Source organism: Malaclemys terrapin, chromosome 3, assembly GCF_027887155.1.
Source record: "Malaclemys terrapin pileata isolate rMalTer1 chromosome 3, rMalTer1.hap1, whole genome shotgun sequence".
Taxonomy (NCBI): Eukaryota; Metazoa; Chordata; order Testudines; family Emydidae; genus Malaclemys; species Malaclemys terrapin.
Genome location: NC_071507.1, coordinates 187839562 through 187857631, shown reverse-complemented (window position 1 = coordinate 187857631; position 18070 = coordinate 187839562). Strand labels below are relative to the sequence as shown.

The 18070-nt window shown below is 41.2% G+C and overlaps 1 protein-coding gene across 1 annotated transcript; it reads right to left on the bottom strand.

Moving 5' to 3' along the window:
- Positions 1-1273: 1273 nt before the first annotated feature.
- Positions 1274-17330, bottom strand: TDRD15 (tudor domain containing 15). The gene is made up of 3 exons (XM_054023570.1): positions 17266-17330; positions 8481-8581; positions 1274-7701 (listed from the first exon to the last, which is right to left on the bottom strand). Exon 3 carries the CDS (start codon positions 7696-7698, stop codon positions 1303-1305), a length of 6396 nt encoding a protein of 2131 aa, XP_053879545.1. The 5' UTR covers positions 7699-7701; positions 8481-8581; positions 17266-17330; the 3' UTR covers positions 1274-1302.
- Positions 17331-18070: the final 740 nt, after the last annotated feature.

Genomic DNA, 18070 nt, shown 5'->3' with positions numbered 1-18070 from the left:
TTCAACTTATGTTTTTACTTTGATATTAATAGAATACTGAGTTTAATCTGAGTACTGAAATGGATTTTAGCATTTTAAAAGTATTTTAGACCTATTTTGAATAGTTTACCAATGGCAACAATAGAAGTTAAATTCCAGTTGATGTAATGAGAAGCTTTCATATCCTTTATTTTCCACAGGTGGCAGGACATTATCCAATCCAATCTGTATCTAGAAAATCTATAATTTCGGTATTTACATTTTGGGGGGGGAAAGTTATGTATATCCCATAATATCCAGTTCATATTTAACAAACATTTCTTAAATCTTACTTGTGTGTAATACAGCAGCTGCACTACTTGAAATGTCTATTAAAGATGAAACACATTTTCCATTCTAATCTATCATTTTCACACACTCATAACAGTGATAAGATTTACACTTTTGGCCTAAAGTTCTTCATGCTAGGTCTCCTTCCAAATGTAAATTTTTTAGGGAAGTTTGAGCAAAGTTTCTGCAACCATTCTGGAGGTATGAGGTGTTAATAAAAAAAACCCAAAACAAAGAAAAAAAAACATTTTTACCATAGTTATATTATTGGAAACGTCCATTTGTAAAGAATTTTTAGCATCCTTACATGAGAAGTGATATTACAAAACAATCATTTTCCGAAACTGTCCCCTTTTCCCCATGGAAGAAAAAATCTAAAACTTCTAATATCCATTCCAATGCATCAAAGATAGTAATAGGGCTAGATTCCATCTGCCCTTGTGTGCACGCAGTGTGTAGAGAAGTGGGAATATGGAATTTGCCACACACACACACATACACACAGGGCATAAGGGCCAGTCAAAATTCTGGTCCCTACTTTGAGTAGGCAGAACCCTATGGCATGGTGCAAAGCCACTCTGCCCCCAACTCAAGCTTCTCCATAAATGGCACCATCTAGCTCTTAAGACCTCATCCCAAACCAGGAGAAGTCAATGGAAATCTTTCCATTGAGTTTAATATGTCGGTTTAGGCCCATATTTACTGATCCTTGTTATAGAAATAAGAAAGTGTTAGGCACTAAAATTAGGTACCTTTCCTTCATTACAAAAATAATTTGGTTTCGTGCCTCTTTGTGATAAGCCTTCCTGGGTACATAAAAACAGAAATAAAGGCCACAATTTGCATTGGCATCAAAGGGAAGTAAAACCTATTATGTAAATAAACGTAACTCTTGCAAACATATATTACAGAGCTGAGGTAAAAGTTCAATCTGTATTACTGTCCTGAAAAAAGTACTTTTAACAGTGAAACCTACTTACTATTCAAATATTCTTATGATGCCACATCTTTACTAATCTTCATTTCCCTCATTCTGGTGTTCATGTCAGCAGAGTCACATGTCTCATTCATTGCTTCTGGAGGCAGATTTTCAGTAAGACTTTCTGTGGAAATGATGTTACATTTCTTATCATCCGAAAATTGCATAAATAATTTTTTGTCACACTTAAGTTCATCTTTTGCAGTATTTTTGCCATTACTATATGAACTTGGTTTCTTCCTGGGTCGTTTTCTAGAAGGTGGTTTAGTGGTAGAATTACTTCTTGAAACTATACCACGGGCATTTCTATGTTGCAGATCTCGTGTTTGCTGCTGTGCATTCTCTTTTTTACCTGTTAAAAAACTGCTTTCAGTACAGCTATGTTTTGGTTCAGAACTTTGCAGAAAACGTGATTGCTGTGCTTCACTTTGAAGTTGTGAACATGGTTCAATTGGTTTTGTATTGTCAAGTCCAAGAAGGCAGCATGTACTTTTACAATAGATAGCATGACGAGCTGCAACCAAGGTATCTGCTACATTACTCCGCTCACACAGAACATCTACCTCTAGTTTCATTCCAGAACCATACTGCTTAAACTGGAAAATCAGGCCTTGTTTACCTAGAAATTCCTGAAACAAGAGCTTAGCTTCATCACTCCAGTGTTCCCCTTTAGCAGGAATCACACCAGATAAGGAGCAGGAGTAAGATAATCGTGGTAAACAAAGAAGTTCTTCTGGAACAACTTTCAGTTTATCAATATCTGAGTAGGGAATATATGCAGGAAAGCCATAATCAATAAACATAAGAAGAACAGACTGATTTGAAATTTCAGAAACTTCTACCCTGTTCCACTGCGCGTACAACCCAAACTTGATCAAACAACTTGCACCAGGAGTCACAAGGTCTTGTGGCAAAGTTGGCAAATTGCCTGGAAGGTCAGAAAGTAGCATAAACAAGGTTTTCATAGTGTCAAATAAGTCCTCTAATTGAATACTGAAGTTTGAAGGATCAGTAACTGTAGTTGCAAAACCAGGATATTGATTACCACTTTGGAGTAGCGCCCATGTAACTGAATTTATTCTAAAAGACAGTACAGATGTCTTAGAAGCCACATTATTTGCACTTTCTGTACAATTAGGTTTGTTGATCTTGCCTTGCCCAGAGATCTGATTCAAATATTCCAAAAGTAGAATCCCATCTACTAAGATATCTACTTCCCAGAGACAAGAAGATTCCAAGTAGCTCAGAAACAGGAGCTTTATTTCACGATGTGCAATTTTCTTTATCACATAGTCACGTGAAATTTTACCTGAATTTTGAATCCAAATCCATTTACATAATATGGCTTGTTTAGGAATACACTTGATCTCATTACTGAGCATTTTTGTATTACGCAAGGATACCATTTCACATCTACCACGATCCATGAAGAAAACTAACATTTTCTCCTCACTAACAAGCTTCATCACTTTTGATCGGTACCACTTCAAGGTGTTTTTAGATTTTGTCAAGCATTCCAATCCTTCTTGAATATTTTCTACTGCAATCAAACGGTTTCTCTTTGCTTCTTTGGCAACCATTACATTTAAATCCAAAAATGTTTGCACATTTCTCATTAATTTTACGTGGAAATTTCCACATTTTGAAATATGAATTATTTCTGCCATTTCTAGTTGTCCAGGATTTAGATCTTGGTTAGGGATTTTAGAGAGAATTTCAGAGGTGTTTCTAGTCTCAACAGCCTCATATTTGTTATGACCTCTAGAGTTCTTCCTTAGTTCCTCATCTTCAGGATCTGCATTTGTGACTGGAATGTCTTGTTCTGTATTAGTTTCCATATTTAGCATTTGTGTGTTCTGTAATCCTGAGCTGTCATGTCTCTGCATTAACTCATTAACCACAGACTTTCCATCACAAATTATATCTACCTCCCACTGTTGTTCATGTTGTTGCAAAAATACACAAGTAATTTGTTTATTATTTACTTTTCTGGAAAAGTAGAACATAACATTGCTGCTCCAGCTTCCATCAGGATGAGTACTTTTTACTCTACTAAGGAAACAATGGATACTGAACCTTGGCAAAGTTAAGAACTTTCCTTGAATTTTGTAGATTTTTGATGGACTCACAACTGCTGTATTACCATAGTCAATGAATTCTACCTCATAGGATTTTCCTGATCTAACTGTTTTAATAACTGCTCTATATAAGAAACAATCAATTACATATTCTGCTAAAACAAGATCCCCTGCCACAAGTTCATTCAGGTAATTTTCATGGTCTACATTTATTTTTCCTTCATTTAGTTCTTCTGCAAGTTGAATGATTATGTTTTCATCCTCTGCGAGCTGAATATAGAAACTAGATGGGCTATTAATATTGGAAATGTAACCTGCTAACTGAGAATTCAGCTCAATGTTACGTGGAGGAAGACTGATATATTTGGGTCTATTTTCCCTACCTTCTTGTTGACCTGTATAATTTAGTTTATTGGTGCAAGATTCATTCATAATATTTGCAGGTATTTCCTGCAAATTGAAAACAGGGCAAAGTAGAGATTCAGGAGTAAATATTCCATCTGCATTTTTCTCTCTGTGTTCCAAAGGTATATTCATAACATTTTTACAAACTGGCTCTTTATTGCCATGGAATGTTGGTAGTATAAAGGGCATATTGCACAATTTTTGTGGAACAAGTACAGTTTGTTCTTTATCTTCAAAATTCTCTTGAACACCAGTCTGAAAAGATATATCATGTACTTCAGGTTTTATTTCAGTTTTCAAGGCAATTCTCTCAATATTTTTATCTTTTGTTTTATTACATTCATCAGGTTTTACTTTGTGTACCTCCTTACTATTTTCAACAGACTGCTCTGTACAACTTTTCACATGCTCCAATTCCTCTGTGTATTTTTTCCCATTCTCAGACAATAAATGTAGAATTTTCTGATTTATCTGGATATGTCCATCATACAGCTCCACACCAATCTGGCCATCTGACTCTCTGGATACTACTACTGCCTTCAATGGTTTACCCATGAAATTCTCCTCAAACCATTTATTGACTTCTACTGGAATTTCTCTCTCTCTAAGATCTGACAGATAACATTTAATGGCTTGCATGGGCGTCAATAGTAAATCTGTAGCATGATCTGGAATAGGCATCAGTTTGTCTCTTACTACCAGCTGTTTATTCCCAAAGTCCACAAAATAGGCTAGTAAACAGGATGATGATCCCGTGGAAGATGCCAAAGCTCTGTAAAAGAGACCATCTTCAAAATATTTGGCTATGCATAATCGTATTTTGCTCGGGTCATATTCTGAACTGTTTGGTAGGTTACTAATCTCTGCAATCTTCTTCATCAATTTGTCTATAATTTCAGTGTTACGATTAAGCTGGCAATAAAATTTTGCAGGGCTGTATATATGAGTTATATATACCTCCTCTTCACTTCCAATTTTTATATTAAAAGATGAATAGCAAAAACTATACAGAAAAACTGATGGTTTAAATGCTTTTGTGAATCCAAAAAATTGGGATTGGCCATGGCCATGCTCTATGAGAAACTGCTGCGTACCAATAAATGGAGACTGTAAATCAACTAAATTACACAAGCAGTTAGGCCTTATGAGAATTAGAGCACAAATGACGCAAGTCAATAGCCCACTGGAAGCAGAAATTAAGTCTCCAAAATCCTTACATGCCTCTTTAGTCCAAATGAATCGGTAAAATTGTGAGGGTTCATTTACATTCTTAAGACTACATGTAAAAGCTTGACTTTCCAAAGTTAAAAAATCTGGAAGAATAGCTTGGAGATCTTTAAGTAAAACTCTTTCCTGATTACCATAGTCTACAAATATCACATCAACTTCATTTCTGGATACTTGTTTCAGAAAAGCTGCTCTGTACCACTTTCCATCCTTGGAGTGTTTTGCAACACAGGGAATCTGGCCAGTTTTATAGGGATTGCTATGCATTTCATAATAACTCTGAATTTGCTCCATTAAATTCATTAGTTCTGATAATTTGCTTTGCAACTGACAAAAAAAATGGGATGGAGAAATAATATGAGAACATCTGACATCAAGAACTGCTCCTGGTTTAAACATTAACTCTTTATAAGAGCTCATATGGTCACTTCTCCCAGATATTATATAATGCTTTCTAGAAAGAGTACTTTCCCAATTTGGAGAAGATTCGAGAGATTTTCTTGCCACAGAAAAAGTGTTTAATAACTGTTTGTTTTGACAGATATTTCTAGTTGCTGGTACTTTACTTTTAGGCATAACATATGTGCCTTGTGTATTTATATATTTTTTGTTTTTGTTTTTTGAATTTAGGCCTTTAGAATTTTTCATAAAGTTCAAAAGAGAATCCGGTTGCACTTCCCAGTACTCAGCATATCCAGCCTGAACCATAAGCGTGACAACATCCATTTGTTCCAAGCCATCCATAAATTGTGCATTAACAATGTACTTGTCATTTTGCTTTGCAATGACATAAAGCAAGAGCTGTTTGTCAAATACAACCTTTTTAAAGAAATCTGTTTCTTTTTTAACCCATACATCCTCAATGGGAAATGCATGAGCAAGTGCACAATGCATGGCAAGTGCTGGTAATTTACAAAACTCTGGAAGCAAAGTTTTCACATCATGAACGGGTACGGTATCTGTATTTCCAAAATCCAAAAAATAAACGTTAATGTTTACACCTTCCACTTCAGTGATAAGTCCTCGATAGTACTCCATGTCTTTGCTATACCGGGCACAGCAGAGTAACCCAGGTTTTGGGTTTTCAACAATCTTATCATAAACTCCATATCTATTATACACATCTGCAATATTTTTCATCAAGGTTTGAAACTCGTTGTTATAGTCATTAGTTTGAATCCAGAAGTTTGATGGATTCAACACATATTCGACAAAAGCAACATGAACGGCATCTATTTTCATTTCTACTGTTTTGCAATAGATTGATAAAGAAGGGTCTTTTTCAATTAAGCAGATTCCCATTTGTTCTGTGTTTCCAATCAAACTCTCAACTGAAACACAGATCTCTTCATAAGCTTTGATGTCTCCAAGTATATTAGTGACATTTGTACTAGAAACTAGGGAACATGCTTGAACTACTTCATTCACCTGTTGTGGATATTCAGCATTAACTTCAGATTCTTGACTATGTAATGTAACATAATACAAACATTCATTGGCATTGAACAAATCAATGCTGGCATACACAGCAGTCTGTCCTAACAATGCCTGTTTAAATTCTTTTAGTTGAGAATTTCTTTTTACAGCTTCACTCTGATCACTGAAACATGACAATGCACACTGAAATGAAATCATTGGTAAGGAAGTGAATTCTGGTTGAAGTTTCAGAACATGACTGGAAGGCACAGCTTCACTGTTGCCAAAATCCATGAACCAGACCTTTATTTGGTCATCAGAGAGGAGCTGCTGTATCACTCCCCGGTGCCACTGTCCTTTTTGTCTTTTTGCAGCACAGAGAGTTCCAAAACTATCACAAGATGGAATATTTTCCCTATTGACAGCTTCATAATGCAAAGTCATTGTTGTGGTCAAGTCTTCTAGCCCTTTCTGCCATTTTAGCATCTGACAATAAAATTTGCTTGGACTGATTGCAACATTTATTTTTACCTTCTCTATACTGCCGACAGATAAAGAAGGCAGGAATCTATCCAGAATTGGCTGAAACGCTGGTAGATTTTCAGCATTGCTGAAAGAGGATGACTCTGGCCTTGTGTATTTCTGTTGCAGCAATTCTGGCATTTGTTTGCGAAGGAGCTCTTGGGGTAATTCCTTTAACATTTCTACAATAAGACGAAACGAATCTCCATCAACAAGTTTTCCTAATTGCAGTTCAAGAACATCACTAGTGACTTTCGGTACTTCCAGGAGAAACAATTGGTATGGTAAAATGGCTTGCACGTGACCTTTAATCTGTATTCCTATTAGAGAAGAAAAATAATTTAGAGCTTTTGGACCCCATTTTTCCCCAACTGGAAGTATGTTTGAAAAAACACCACACACCACCTTTGGAGGCAGCTGGAACCATTCACCACATGCAGAAGAAACATTTATTTCATTAACTATTAGTACTTTCCCAATGTCTATGAGAAACACATCATAGATTTCCTCTCTCTTTTCCAGCACTCTTCCTCTATGCCATTCTCCATTTATGTCCTCCACCAAACAAAACTCGCCAATGCCAATACCGTCCTTTACTTTGGATACATGCTGTATTTCCTTTTGCAATATGTGGTAATCAAAGTCATATTCTGTATTATATTTCCCCTGAAATGTCACGAGCACTTCCTTTGGATGGCACTCTACGTGAGTTACTTTCAGATCCAGGTCTAAAAATTTTGATGATGGAGACAAAGAATCCATTGTCTACAAAATAAAAAGATCAGTTTTGATAATCAGCCAGTTTTCAATTCACTCTTTTTACATTAACCGTATATAATTTCTTAAAGCAATTTGTATTCAGTATATCTTTAACAGTGCATTTTGCACAAAATAAATACAATAAACGTTTACTGATTTTAATTCTAATTTTTCCACTTCTTTAGGTACATTTGGCACAATTCTCCCTCGGATGTTGTCTGCATGTGTTCCTCACAGACAAACAGTGCGTCCTGGACTTACTATTGTGCTTTCTGACTTGCTTCATCACCTTACATGGAGCAATCCCGAGGGGTCCTCAACGAGACAAAAATTCCTCATCTCTATTCATTTTATAACAGACACATTTGCAAAACAAGAACACAGGAGGCTCAGTATTTCTGCACAAAACAAGAAGTGGAAGTGACATTTCTCTGTCATTTGTGTTATCTCTGCCAATTCTACAACTGGACTGCCTTTCACTCTGCAGGTAGTCTGGAGACATTCCAGAGCTTTAACAGTGGTACTCAGGAGCTGAACCCCACACACCTGACAGCTTATCTGAAGGTTTGACTCTATCGAGAAGACAAATCACAAAGATTCAGTGCTCTGTTTGAACAACTTTTTTGTTATTTACACTGAAGTATGCCCCCCCTTCCACTTCTTGCTATTAGTTTTATTTGAGGGGTTTTTATTTCCCCAAGACACACATCTCTCTCTCTCTCCCCACCCCTTTCCTCCTTCTCCTTCAGGAGGAGAAATCTGTGGTCCTGTGCCGTAGGGCTTACCTCTTTTGATGGAATTACAACTTTTAGTATAGCTGCAGATGTGTTATTCTTTATAATGTACTTCCCATGTCTTTTTGGAGAAATAATTGGAAGTCACAGTTCTACCAAAGAAAAAAATGGTTTTATGTTAATTATATGTTGAATGCCTCTTTTACTGTACTTACTTGTAGTACTCCATAACATAACAGTGGATTTTATAAAAAAAAAAATATATTTTCACATCACTTTTAAACAAAATGCCCTGACCTACATTTAACCAAGTCTCCAAGGTTCAGCATGTCTAGAGCTTTATTCAAATGTAATGCAACTGGTCTGACTTCACATTCTTTGAATCAATATCATGCCCCTACAGTTTCACACCACCACCATCACATGCCTAAATATGATATTCCTGTTAATAATTAACGATAGTCAGTTTGTCAAACACATTTGCCCATTGTGCAAGAGCAAGCTGGTAGGAATCAATCCCTGTCAAGCAGAGGCTTTAGTTTCTCAGAAACTAAGCTTTAAATTTTTTAAAAATATGTATTTCTAGTTCTTATGGAGGAAGGTAACATAAGAACACAAGAATGCCCAATATCAGTGATTCATCTGGCCCAGTATCCTGTCTGCTAACAGTGGCCAGGGCCAGATACTTGAGAAGGCATGAACGGAACAGGGCAATTATTGAGTGATCAATCCTCTCATCCAGTCCCAGCTTTTGAGGTTTAGGGACTCCCAAGCATGGGGTTGCACCCAGACCATCCTGACTAAAGCCATTAATGGACTTATCTTCCATGAACTTATTTCTTTTTTGAACCCAGTTATACTTTTTTGGCTTTCACAGCAACGAGTTCCACGGTTTGACTGTGAGTTGTGTACACCATAGATTTTTATAATGGCATTATGATTTTTTTTTCATCTTAGCTATCCCTTTTCTAATAGTTCCTAACATTCTGCTAGCTTTACTGACTGCTGCTTGACTTGGAGAAGATGTTTTCAGAGAACTATCCACAATGACTCCAAGATCTCTTTCTTGAGTGGTACTGTAACAGCTAATTTAGAGCATGTCATTTTGTATGTATACTTGGGATTATGCTTTCCAATGTACATTACTTTGAATTTAACAACACCAAACTTCATCTGCCATTTTGTTGCCCACTCACCCAGTTTTGTAAGATCCCTTCACAGTAAGCTTTTATCTTAACTATCTTGAGTAATTTTGTATCATTTGTGAACTTTACCACCTCACTATTGACCCCTTTTTCCAGTTCATTTATGAGTATGTTGAACAGCACTGGTCCCAGTACAGATTCTTGGGGGGTGGCCTTATTTACCTCTCTCCACTGTGAAAACTGACTATTTATTTCCTATCTTTTGTTTCCTACCCTTTAACCCAGCCTTACTGATCCACAAGAGGCCCTTCCCTCTCATCCCATGCCTGCTTACTTTGCTTATGAGCCTTTGGTGAAGGATCTTGTTAAAGGCTTTCTAAAAGTCCAAGCACACTATGTCCACTGGATCATCCTTGTCCACATACTTGCTGACCCGCTCAAAAAAATTCAAGATTGGTGAAGCATGAGTTCCTTTTACAAAAACTATATTGACTCTCTCTCAACATATCATGTTCATCTATATGTCTGATAATTCTATTATTTACTGTAGTTTCAGCTAATTTGTCTGATACTAAATTTAGGCTTATTGGCCTGTAATTAACAGGATCACCTGTGGAGTCTCTTATTTAAAAAAAATCAACATTACATTAGCTATTTTCCAGCCATCTAGTAGAAAGACTGATTTAAGTGATAGGTTACATTTCAGTTAGTAGCTCTGCAATTTCACATCTGAGTTACTTCAGACCTCTTGGGATAATACCATCTGGTCCGGGTGACTTATTACTGTTTAATTTATCTATTTGTTCCAAAATCTCTATTCAACACCTCAATATGGGACAGTTCCTCAGATTTATCACCTAAAAAGAATGGCTCTGGTGTGGGAATCTCCCTCACATCCTCTACAGTGAAGACTAATACAAAGAATTCATTTAGCTTCTGTGCAATGGCCTTGTCTTCCTTGAGTGCTACTTTAGAACCTTGATTGTCCAGTGGCCCTATTGATTGTTTGGCAGGCTTCCTGCTTCCAAAGTACTTTAAAAAATTTGGCTGTTAGTTTGTGCGCCTTTTGGCCTGCCTAATTACATTTTTACACTTGACTTGCCAAAGTTTATGCTCTTTTCTATTTTCCTCAGTAGGATTTGACTTCCAATTTTTAAATATCTTTTTGTCTCTAAATGGCTCTTTTACTCTGCTTTTTAGATATGGTGACATTATTTTGGTCCTCTTACTGTGTTTTTTATTATTAATTTATTTATTATTATTATTTGGGGTATATAATTGGTTTGAGTCTCTACTATGGTGTTTTTTTTAAAGTTTCCATGCCACTTGCATTTCATTCTGATTGTGTTCCTTTTAATTTTCATTTAACTAGCTTCTTCAATTGTGTGTTGTTCCCCCTTTTGAAGTTAAATGCATTTGTTATTTTTCTCCCTGCAAGTATGTTAAATAGAACTACATTATAGTTACTATTACTGAGCAGTTCAGCTACATTCACCTCTTGGACCAGATCCTGTGCTCCTCTTAGAACTAAATGAAGAACTGCCTCTCCATTTGTGGGTTAGCTGCTCTCAGAAGCAGTCATTAATGGTGTCTAGATCTCATCTCTGCATTCCTTCCTGAATAACCTTGTGAATGTCAACTACTGCAGCTGTGTCTTCCTCAATCAGCAGACAGCCTACATCACAAAGATCTGGCCATGCTTTTATTCAACTTAATGGGACATTAATTGGCTAGTTATCCAGTTAGTCACTTTTCCAATTTATTGAAATATTAATAAAGGACCCAATTCTGCAAAGTTCTGTATGATCTCATCTTTCACTGACATCAACAGCTGAAAGAGTTACAGAACAAGCTGGGGGAAAATAGAGAAGAGCTTAGATGTAGATGTGGCTTCTTATTCTCCCTTCTCCCCCTCACTCCTTTTTGGGAATGAAGTCCATTCTCACATTCCCTTTTGCGCTATCAAATTACCTCTGCAGAAGAATTTTATAAAGGATGACAACCTATACTACTACCTATACAGGTTATTGTCCTTATTTACATTGTGAGAGTTGACTGCTGCAAGGAATAGAAATATTCAGGAACAAGGTAGGAAGTATGAGAAATAAGCGACAGAAGGGTTCAGTGAGAGAGAGGGGAAAAAAGAAGACAGATGAGAAAGATGCAGGGACAAAACAAACAGAGCAGAAGACTTAACAAAAGATTGAGTTGGCTGTAGAAACAGCGTAAAGCAGTGAGTCTCAAATTTATGTACTGGTGACCCCTTTCACATAGCAAGCCTCTGAGTGCGACCCCCCCTTATAAATTAAAAAACACTTTTTCATATATTTAACACCATTATAAATGCTGGAGGCAAAGCAGGGTTTGAGATGGAGGCTGACAACTCGCAACCCCCCATGTAATAACCTCATGATCCCCTGAGGGGTCCCAGCCCCCAGTTTGAGAACCCCTGGTGTAAAGAATACTAGACAGAACTCAGTCCCTCAGGGCAGCAGGGTTGGCGAGTATGGAGGCAATGCACTCAGTCCCCAGAGGGAGGAAGCAAAGTATTTTTGTGTGACAACCCTTTCTTGCCAACTGAAATATCAGAATGTATGGGCTCTAGAGCAGAGGTTCCGAATGTTGGGGTTTTTTTTTTTGCTGTGCACCCGTCTCTGAGAAATAATATTTCCACAGAAGCCTGGTGTCCAAGAGTGCATCCCAGATAGGATGCCTCACTGCACCCCAGCCTGTGAACATCCCCTGCCTCTGATATCTTCCGGGCAGGTGACCCCAGCAGAACACAACAGCTCGGCTGCGCCTCTCTCCTCATATCCCTGATTCTGGGACCTCCCACCGCATCACTCACAGGCTCCTCCAGCCTTGGCGTGATCCACAGCATGCAGGTGAAAGAGCCTGAATGGGCAGAAAGGAACTACCTCCTACAGGGGTGCATGGATATTAGCCTCTGGAGATGCAAGCAAGCTGGAATGCCTCTTCCTCCACCTCCTGCAAAGGAAGAGGCCACACCTTCTCCCTCCTCCTTGTTCTTCCAGCCTGACAACTGGAGCGGGAGACTCAGCTAATGAGAGAGAATTCTTATTCCTCTCTCTGATTACCTCACCATGTCACAGTAGGAACACCCCACAGTTTGAAAACCAATGCTCTAGAAGTCATGCATAGCCATCATAAGGTTGAAGAGGTGTTGCCATGCTGTTACCTCCAATGCTGGCAAAACTAAAAATAGACTGATAAAACAAAAGCCCTTTCACTCCTTATAAAAAAAAAAAAACAGTAATTTTGTGTACTCCTAACTCACCAGTACATGCACTCTGGTATACATTAATAGATCACCCAAAATGCACATGAGAAGCCCCTCTCCTATGCACTTCAGCTACTACACAGCTGTCTGCAGGGGATGAGACAAGGGTTAGGGTGAAAGTTGCAGAAAACTAAGGAGCAACTTAGTTGCATCCGAAGAAGTGAGGTTTTAACTCACGAAAGCTTATGCCCAAATAAATCTGTTAGTCTTTAAGGTGCCACCAGACTCCTTGTTGTTTTTGTAGATACAGACTAACACGGCTATCCCCTGATACTTAAGGAGCAACTGAAATCCAGGGACAGAATGAAAACCATTATGCCATTTTCCAGTCCCTTCTGCTACAACAATGACAACTTTATACCAGATCTCTGCACAATATTTTAAAATTCTGCAAAATTCTGCGTATTTTATTTGTCGAAATGACATACAGTAACTCCTCACTTAATGTTATAGTTATGTTCTCTCCCATTCAGCCAGGCACATTTGCCCCTGTCTCCATGTGTCCCTGCACTCCCCATTCAGCCACCCCTTCTCCCCCATCTCCAAAAATCCCTGCAGCCCCACTCAGCCAACCTTCCTCCCTCCATCCCCATGTGGCCCTGCACCTCCACTCCCATTCAGCCCATGGCTCAATGCTGTCACTCCATTAGCTCCTGTGCCCTCACCCAAGTCTGTCCCCCCACTAGCCCTTCTGAACTCGAGTCTATGTGACCGCCCAGCAGCCTCATGTGCCCCGCTCTGCCCGTATTCTCTCCCGCCCAACCCCCTGTATCCCGGCTTGCCTCACCTAGCCCCTCAGGCAGGGCACTGTGAGGAACACAGCCTCTCCTCTTCCCTATCCGCGGCTGGTTACTCCGTCCAGTAAGCAGGCTACCCTCTGTTGTGGTGCCTGGTGGGAAAAAGGTGTAATTACAGCACCTGGCAGAATCTATTTTCTGCAGAGATAAAAAACCTGCAGAGGATATGATTAACTCTATACTAACTATCAAAGGGGTAGCCGTGTTAGTCTGGATCTGTAAAAGCAGCAAAGAGTCCTGTGGCACCTTATAGACTAACAGACGTATAGGAGCATGAGCTTTTGTGGGTGAATACCCACTTCTTCGGATGCAACCAAAGAAGTGGGTATTCACCCACGAAAGCTCATGCTCCTATACGTCTGTTAGTCTATAAGGTGCCACAGGACTCTTTGCTGTCTATACTAACTGTATTTCAGTTTTTTTAGCATGATCAATACACAAAGAAAGCCTAACCAATTTAGTGATGCCTTCATAATCAAATATATACTAGGGATGTAAAATAGTAAACGGTAAGCCGGTAAGCATTAGTCTTACTGGTTAACCCAGCTTAACCATTAACCCCCAGCCTCCGGCTGGCTGGAGCAGCCCCAATCCCAGCCCCGAGCCAGCAGGAGCAGCCCCAGCCCCGCCAGCCGATCCCGGCCGACCTCAGCAGCAGCCCCAGCCCCACGCCCGCAGGCCGGAGCAACCCCAGCCCCAGCCCCTCTCCCTTTCATCAGTTAAACAATATAATTTTAATTGTTTAACAGGTTAACTTTTTAAACAACCTTTACATCCCTAGTATCTACTATGTTAAGAGAGATCAATGTCTTTATTTCTGTTAGTATATAGGTTTGTTTGTCAGCCTGAGATAGAATTTTGGATTTGACTTTTGGATACTCTTATATCTTATAGTAAAATGTGTAAACAAAGGATAAAGATACTTTTCAGAGTAACAGCCGAAGAAGTGGGCTGTAGTCCACGAAAGCTTATGCTCTAATAAATTTGTTAGTCTCTAAGGTGCCACAAGTACTCCTGTTCTGATAAAGATACTGTGTGTTACATCTGCCCGCAAGCAGTTATAGTACACTCCCACCATACCCTGTATGAGGATACAATGGAAGGCTGCCTGGCTCTTTCCTCAAGCCGAAGGTCAAGCAACCAGTGAGGAGGGGTAAAGTGGGCTGGGGAGCAGGGGGGGGGGGGGGACATAAGAAACACTAAAAGCCAAATAAAAACCTGGCCTTAGCCAAAGCACAACCTCACTCCTTACCCCTCCCCATGGGATATAAAAAAGGTGGGATGAAGACCACAGACCCACTTCCCCCCAAAACAGAACACGACCATAACTTGTAAGGGGTGGGACTGTGGGTGTGCATTGCAGGTATATTTGGGCCTCCTCTAAGAAAGAGGAGATGGAAATGGGGACACAGGCAAGACTCCGCTCAGTCAGAGCTGGAAGGGGGACATGAGGTAAACGTTCTGCGGCGTCAAAGCTGGGAACAGAACACTAGAAACCAGACTCTGCCGGCATGTAAAGTTATGGATATGCTTGCTGTAAACTAACCCCAATAAATATTGCATTGCCTGGACTTCTGGTCTTCTGCTTTCTGTCTGCATGACAAGAAGCAGGGGAGAGGGTAAAGGGAGCATCCTCTAACAATTTCTATGGGCCTATGATAAATGGATTATCATGTTTATTACAGTGGTGCAAACAGTCAACCAGAAACAGGGCCCCATTGTATACAGAGCCAGACACATTCCCTACAGAAAGACACTTACAGTCTAAATCACAAGCCAGACAAAGGACAAACCATACTAGCAAAATGAACAATGTAATATCGGTAGGGCCCTACCAAATTCACAGCCAAGAAAAATGTGTTATAGACTGTGAAATCTGGTCTCCCCCAGTGAAATCTCATCTTTTGTGTGCTTTTACTCTATCCTATACAGATTTCATGGGAGAGACCAATGCTCCTCAAACTGGGAGTCCTGACCCAAAAGGGGGTCACGGTTTTGCCACTCTTACTTCTGCACTGCCTTTAGAGCTGGGTGGCCGGAGAGTGGCGGCTGTTGGCCGGGCGCCCACTTCTGAGGGCAACGCCCCGCCAGCAGCAGCACAGAAGTAAGGGTGGCAATACCATACCATGCGACCCTTACTTCTGCGCTGCTGCATTCAGAGGTCGTTGGCTGGAGAGTGGCAGCTGCTGACCAAGGACCCAGCTCTAAAGGCAGCAGCACAGAAGTAAGAGTGGGCCATACCAATACCATACTATTCCATCCTTTCACCTGCGCTGTTGCTGGTGGCAACTCTGCCTTCAGACCTGGGCTCACGGGCAGCAGCTGCTGCTCTCCAACCACCCAGCTCTGAAGGCAGCACAGAAGTAAGGGTAGCAGTACTGCAACTCCCCTACAATAACCTTGCAAAAAAAAAAATACACACACTCCTTTTGGGGTAGGATCCCTACAGTTACAACACTGTGAAATTTCAGATTTAAATATCTGAAATCATGAAATTTATGATTTTTTAAATCCTATGCCCATGAAATTGACCAAAATGGACTGTGAAATTGGTAGGACCCTAGATATCAGCAATTCTCTCTCTTCCTTACAGCCCTTTCTTTTGGTTACTTAAATTATTACCGGGGGGGAATTTATACCTTTACTGAAAAGAAAAACTACTCATCACATTTAAAGCGTTCTTGTTTAGCGTTTGGCCTGATTCAAGATCACTGGCAACATTGTGTGACTAAGTGAAAGAAACTTGAAAAACGGAAGATTTGCCTAAAGAAGACTTTCTTCCTCTATGACAGGTTTCAGAGTAGCAGCCCTGTTAGTCTGTATCCGCAAAAAGAACAGGAGTACTTGTGGCACCTTAGAGACTAACAAATTTATTAGAGCATAAGCTTTATGCATCCGAAGAAGTGGGCTGTAGTCCACGAAAGCTTATGTTCTAAGAAATGTGTTAGTCTCTAAGGTGCCACAAGTCCTCCTGTTCTTTTTTCTTGCTCTAGAAACAACTCTAAACTGATGACAGGAACAAACGGGACTTCAGTTAGAGGCATCAAACAGCGCCTCGTTATTAACCCCCCCCCCCCCCCCCAACGAAGAAAAGGCTGTGGGGGGCGGGGAGGAGCTTGTTTTTAACCGTCTCCAAGGCCTAGCTTCCCGTGCGTGGGTTGTAATGACAGCACCATCCACGGCCACTAGACGCTCAGCCAGAGACCCAGTGGCCGACCCGTGCACTAAACAGCCCCCGGCCCCGGTTCCAAGCCAGGCGTACAAACTCCAATCTGCCGTTTGAGGCGGTCGGAGAAAACTCTCCCTTCAAGGCTCGTGTCTGTCAATTTCCTCGCCGCCGCTATTTGCGGACCGGACCGGACCAGCCGACGCTGCACTGAGGGCGGGAACAGGCAGCTCGCGCGCCGGACCGTTAACGGGGCTTTGACGGGACGCGGCAGCGCGAGGCGCCACAGCGGTTCCGCCCGCCGAGCCGTGCGCTAGCCCCGGGGTTCGCCGCGGGGACGGGGCTGGCGCTTACGGGCCACGAGGTTCCGCACGGGGAGGGGGCCGCGCTGGCCGCGCGAAGGGTACCCGGGCGGCTGCTCCCTTACCCGGGGTCGGACGGGCACTGACACCTGCTTGAGGCGCCGGGGCCGTAGGGAGAGATCGGCCTGCGGACGCCGCCCAGAGCAGGCAAAATGGCGGCGCAACTGCCCGTGCCGAACGCCGCTGCGACGGGCGCATGCGCCGTGGGCCGCGTTGGGAGGCTGAAGCGGAGCTGGGTGTGAGGCGGGAGGGGGCGGTTGAAGGTTCCTCTAGCTGCGGTAGGGGCGGGCTATGGACTCCCTGTGCCCCCCACCCTATTCACCCACAGTGGTCCTCAGCATGGGGCTGGGCCTGACTGGCTGGCGGGGCTTCCCCAGAGCCCCATGCTTGCTTCACCAGGCCCTTCTCCAGAGTGGGGTCAGGCCAATATCCAGCACCTCTGAAAACCCACCTGTAAAACGTTCCTCTCTGCTTCTACAAGCCCATCCTGGGTGTGGGCCACTGCACCCACCCGCTGCCCCCTTGGGTTCACATCAGCAGCCTCTTCCTCCTCCCAGTAATGAGCAAACTCCAAGTGGATGCAAAACATAAGCACTCTCAGCATCTAAAGAAGTGGCCACACCAGGGGAATAGCAAGTTAGCCCACAAAGTCCTTGAAATGCTGTTGGATGCTAAGAATGGTGGTTGGGATGAATTAATCGGGTCATAGTCTCCAAGCATGTGGCCCTCACCTTTGCCAGAGTTTTGTCTGTCTCTGTTAATCAGGGATCTTGGTGGACCGTGGATAATAAGAGCTAGCCCTGGCAAGCTTGGGAGAAATTAAAGCTTTCGGTGCAATACATGGAAATATTCCTATTTGGAAAGTTTTAC

Coding starts and splice junctions, on each gene's coding strand:
- TDRD15 (XM_054023570.1), bottom strand. CDS start 7,698: ATGGATTCTTTGTCTCCATCATCAAAATTTTTAGACCTGGATCTGAAA.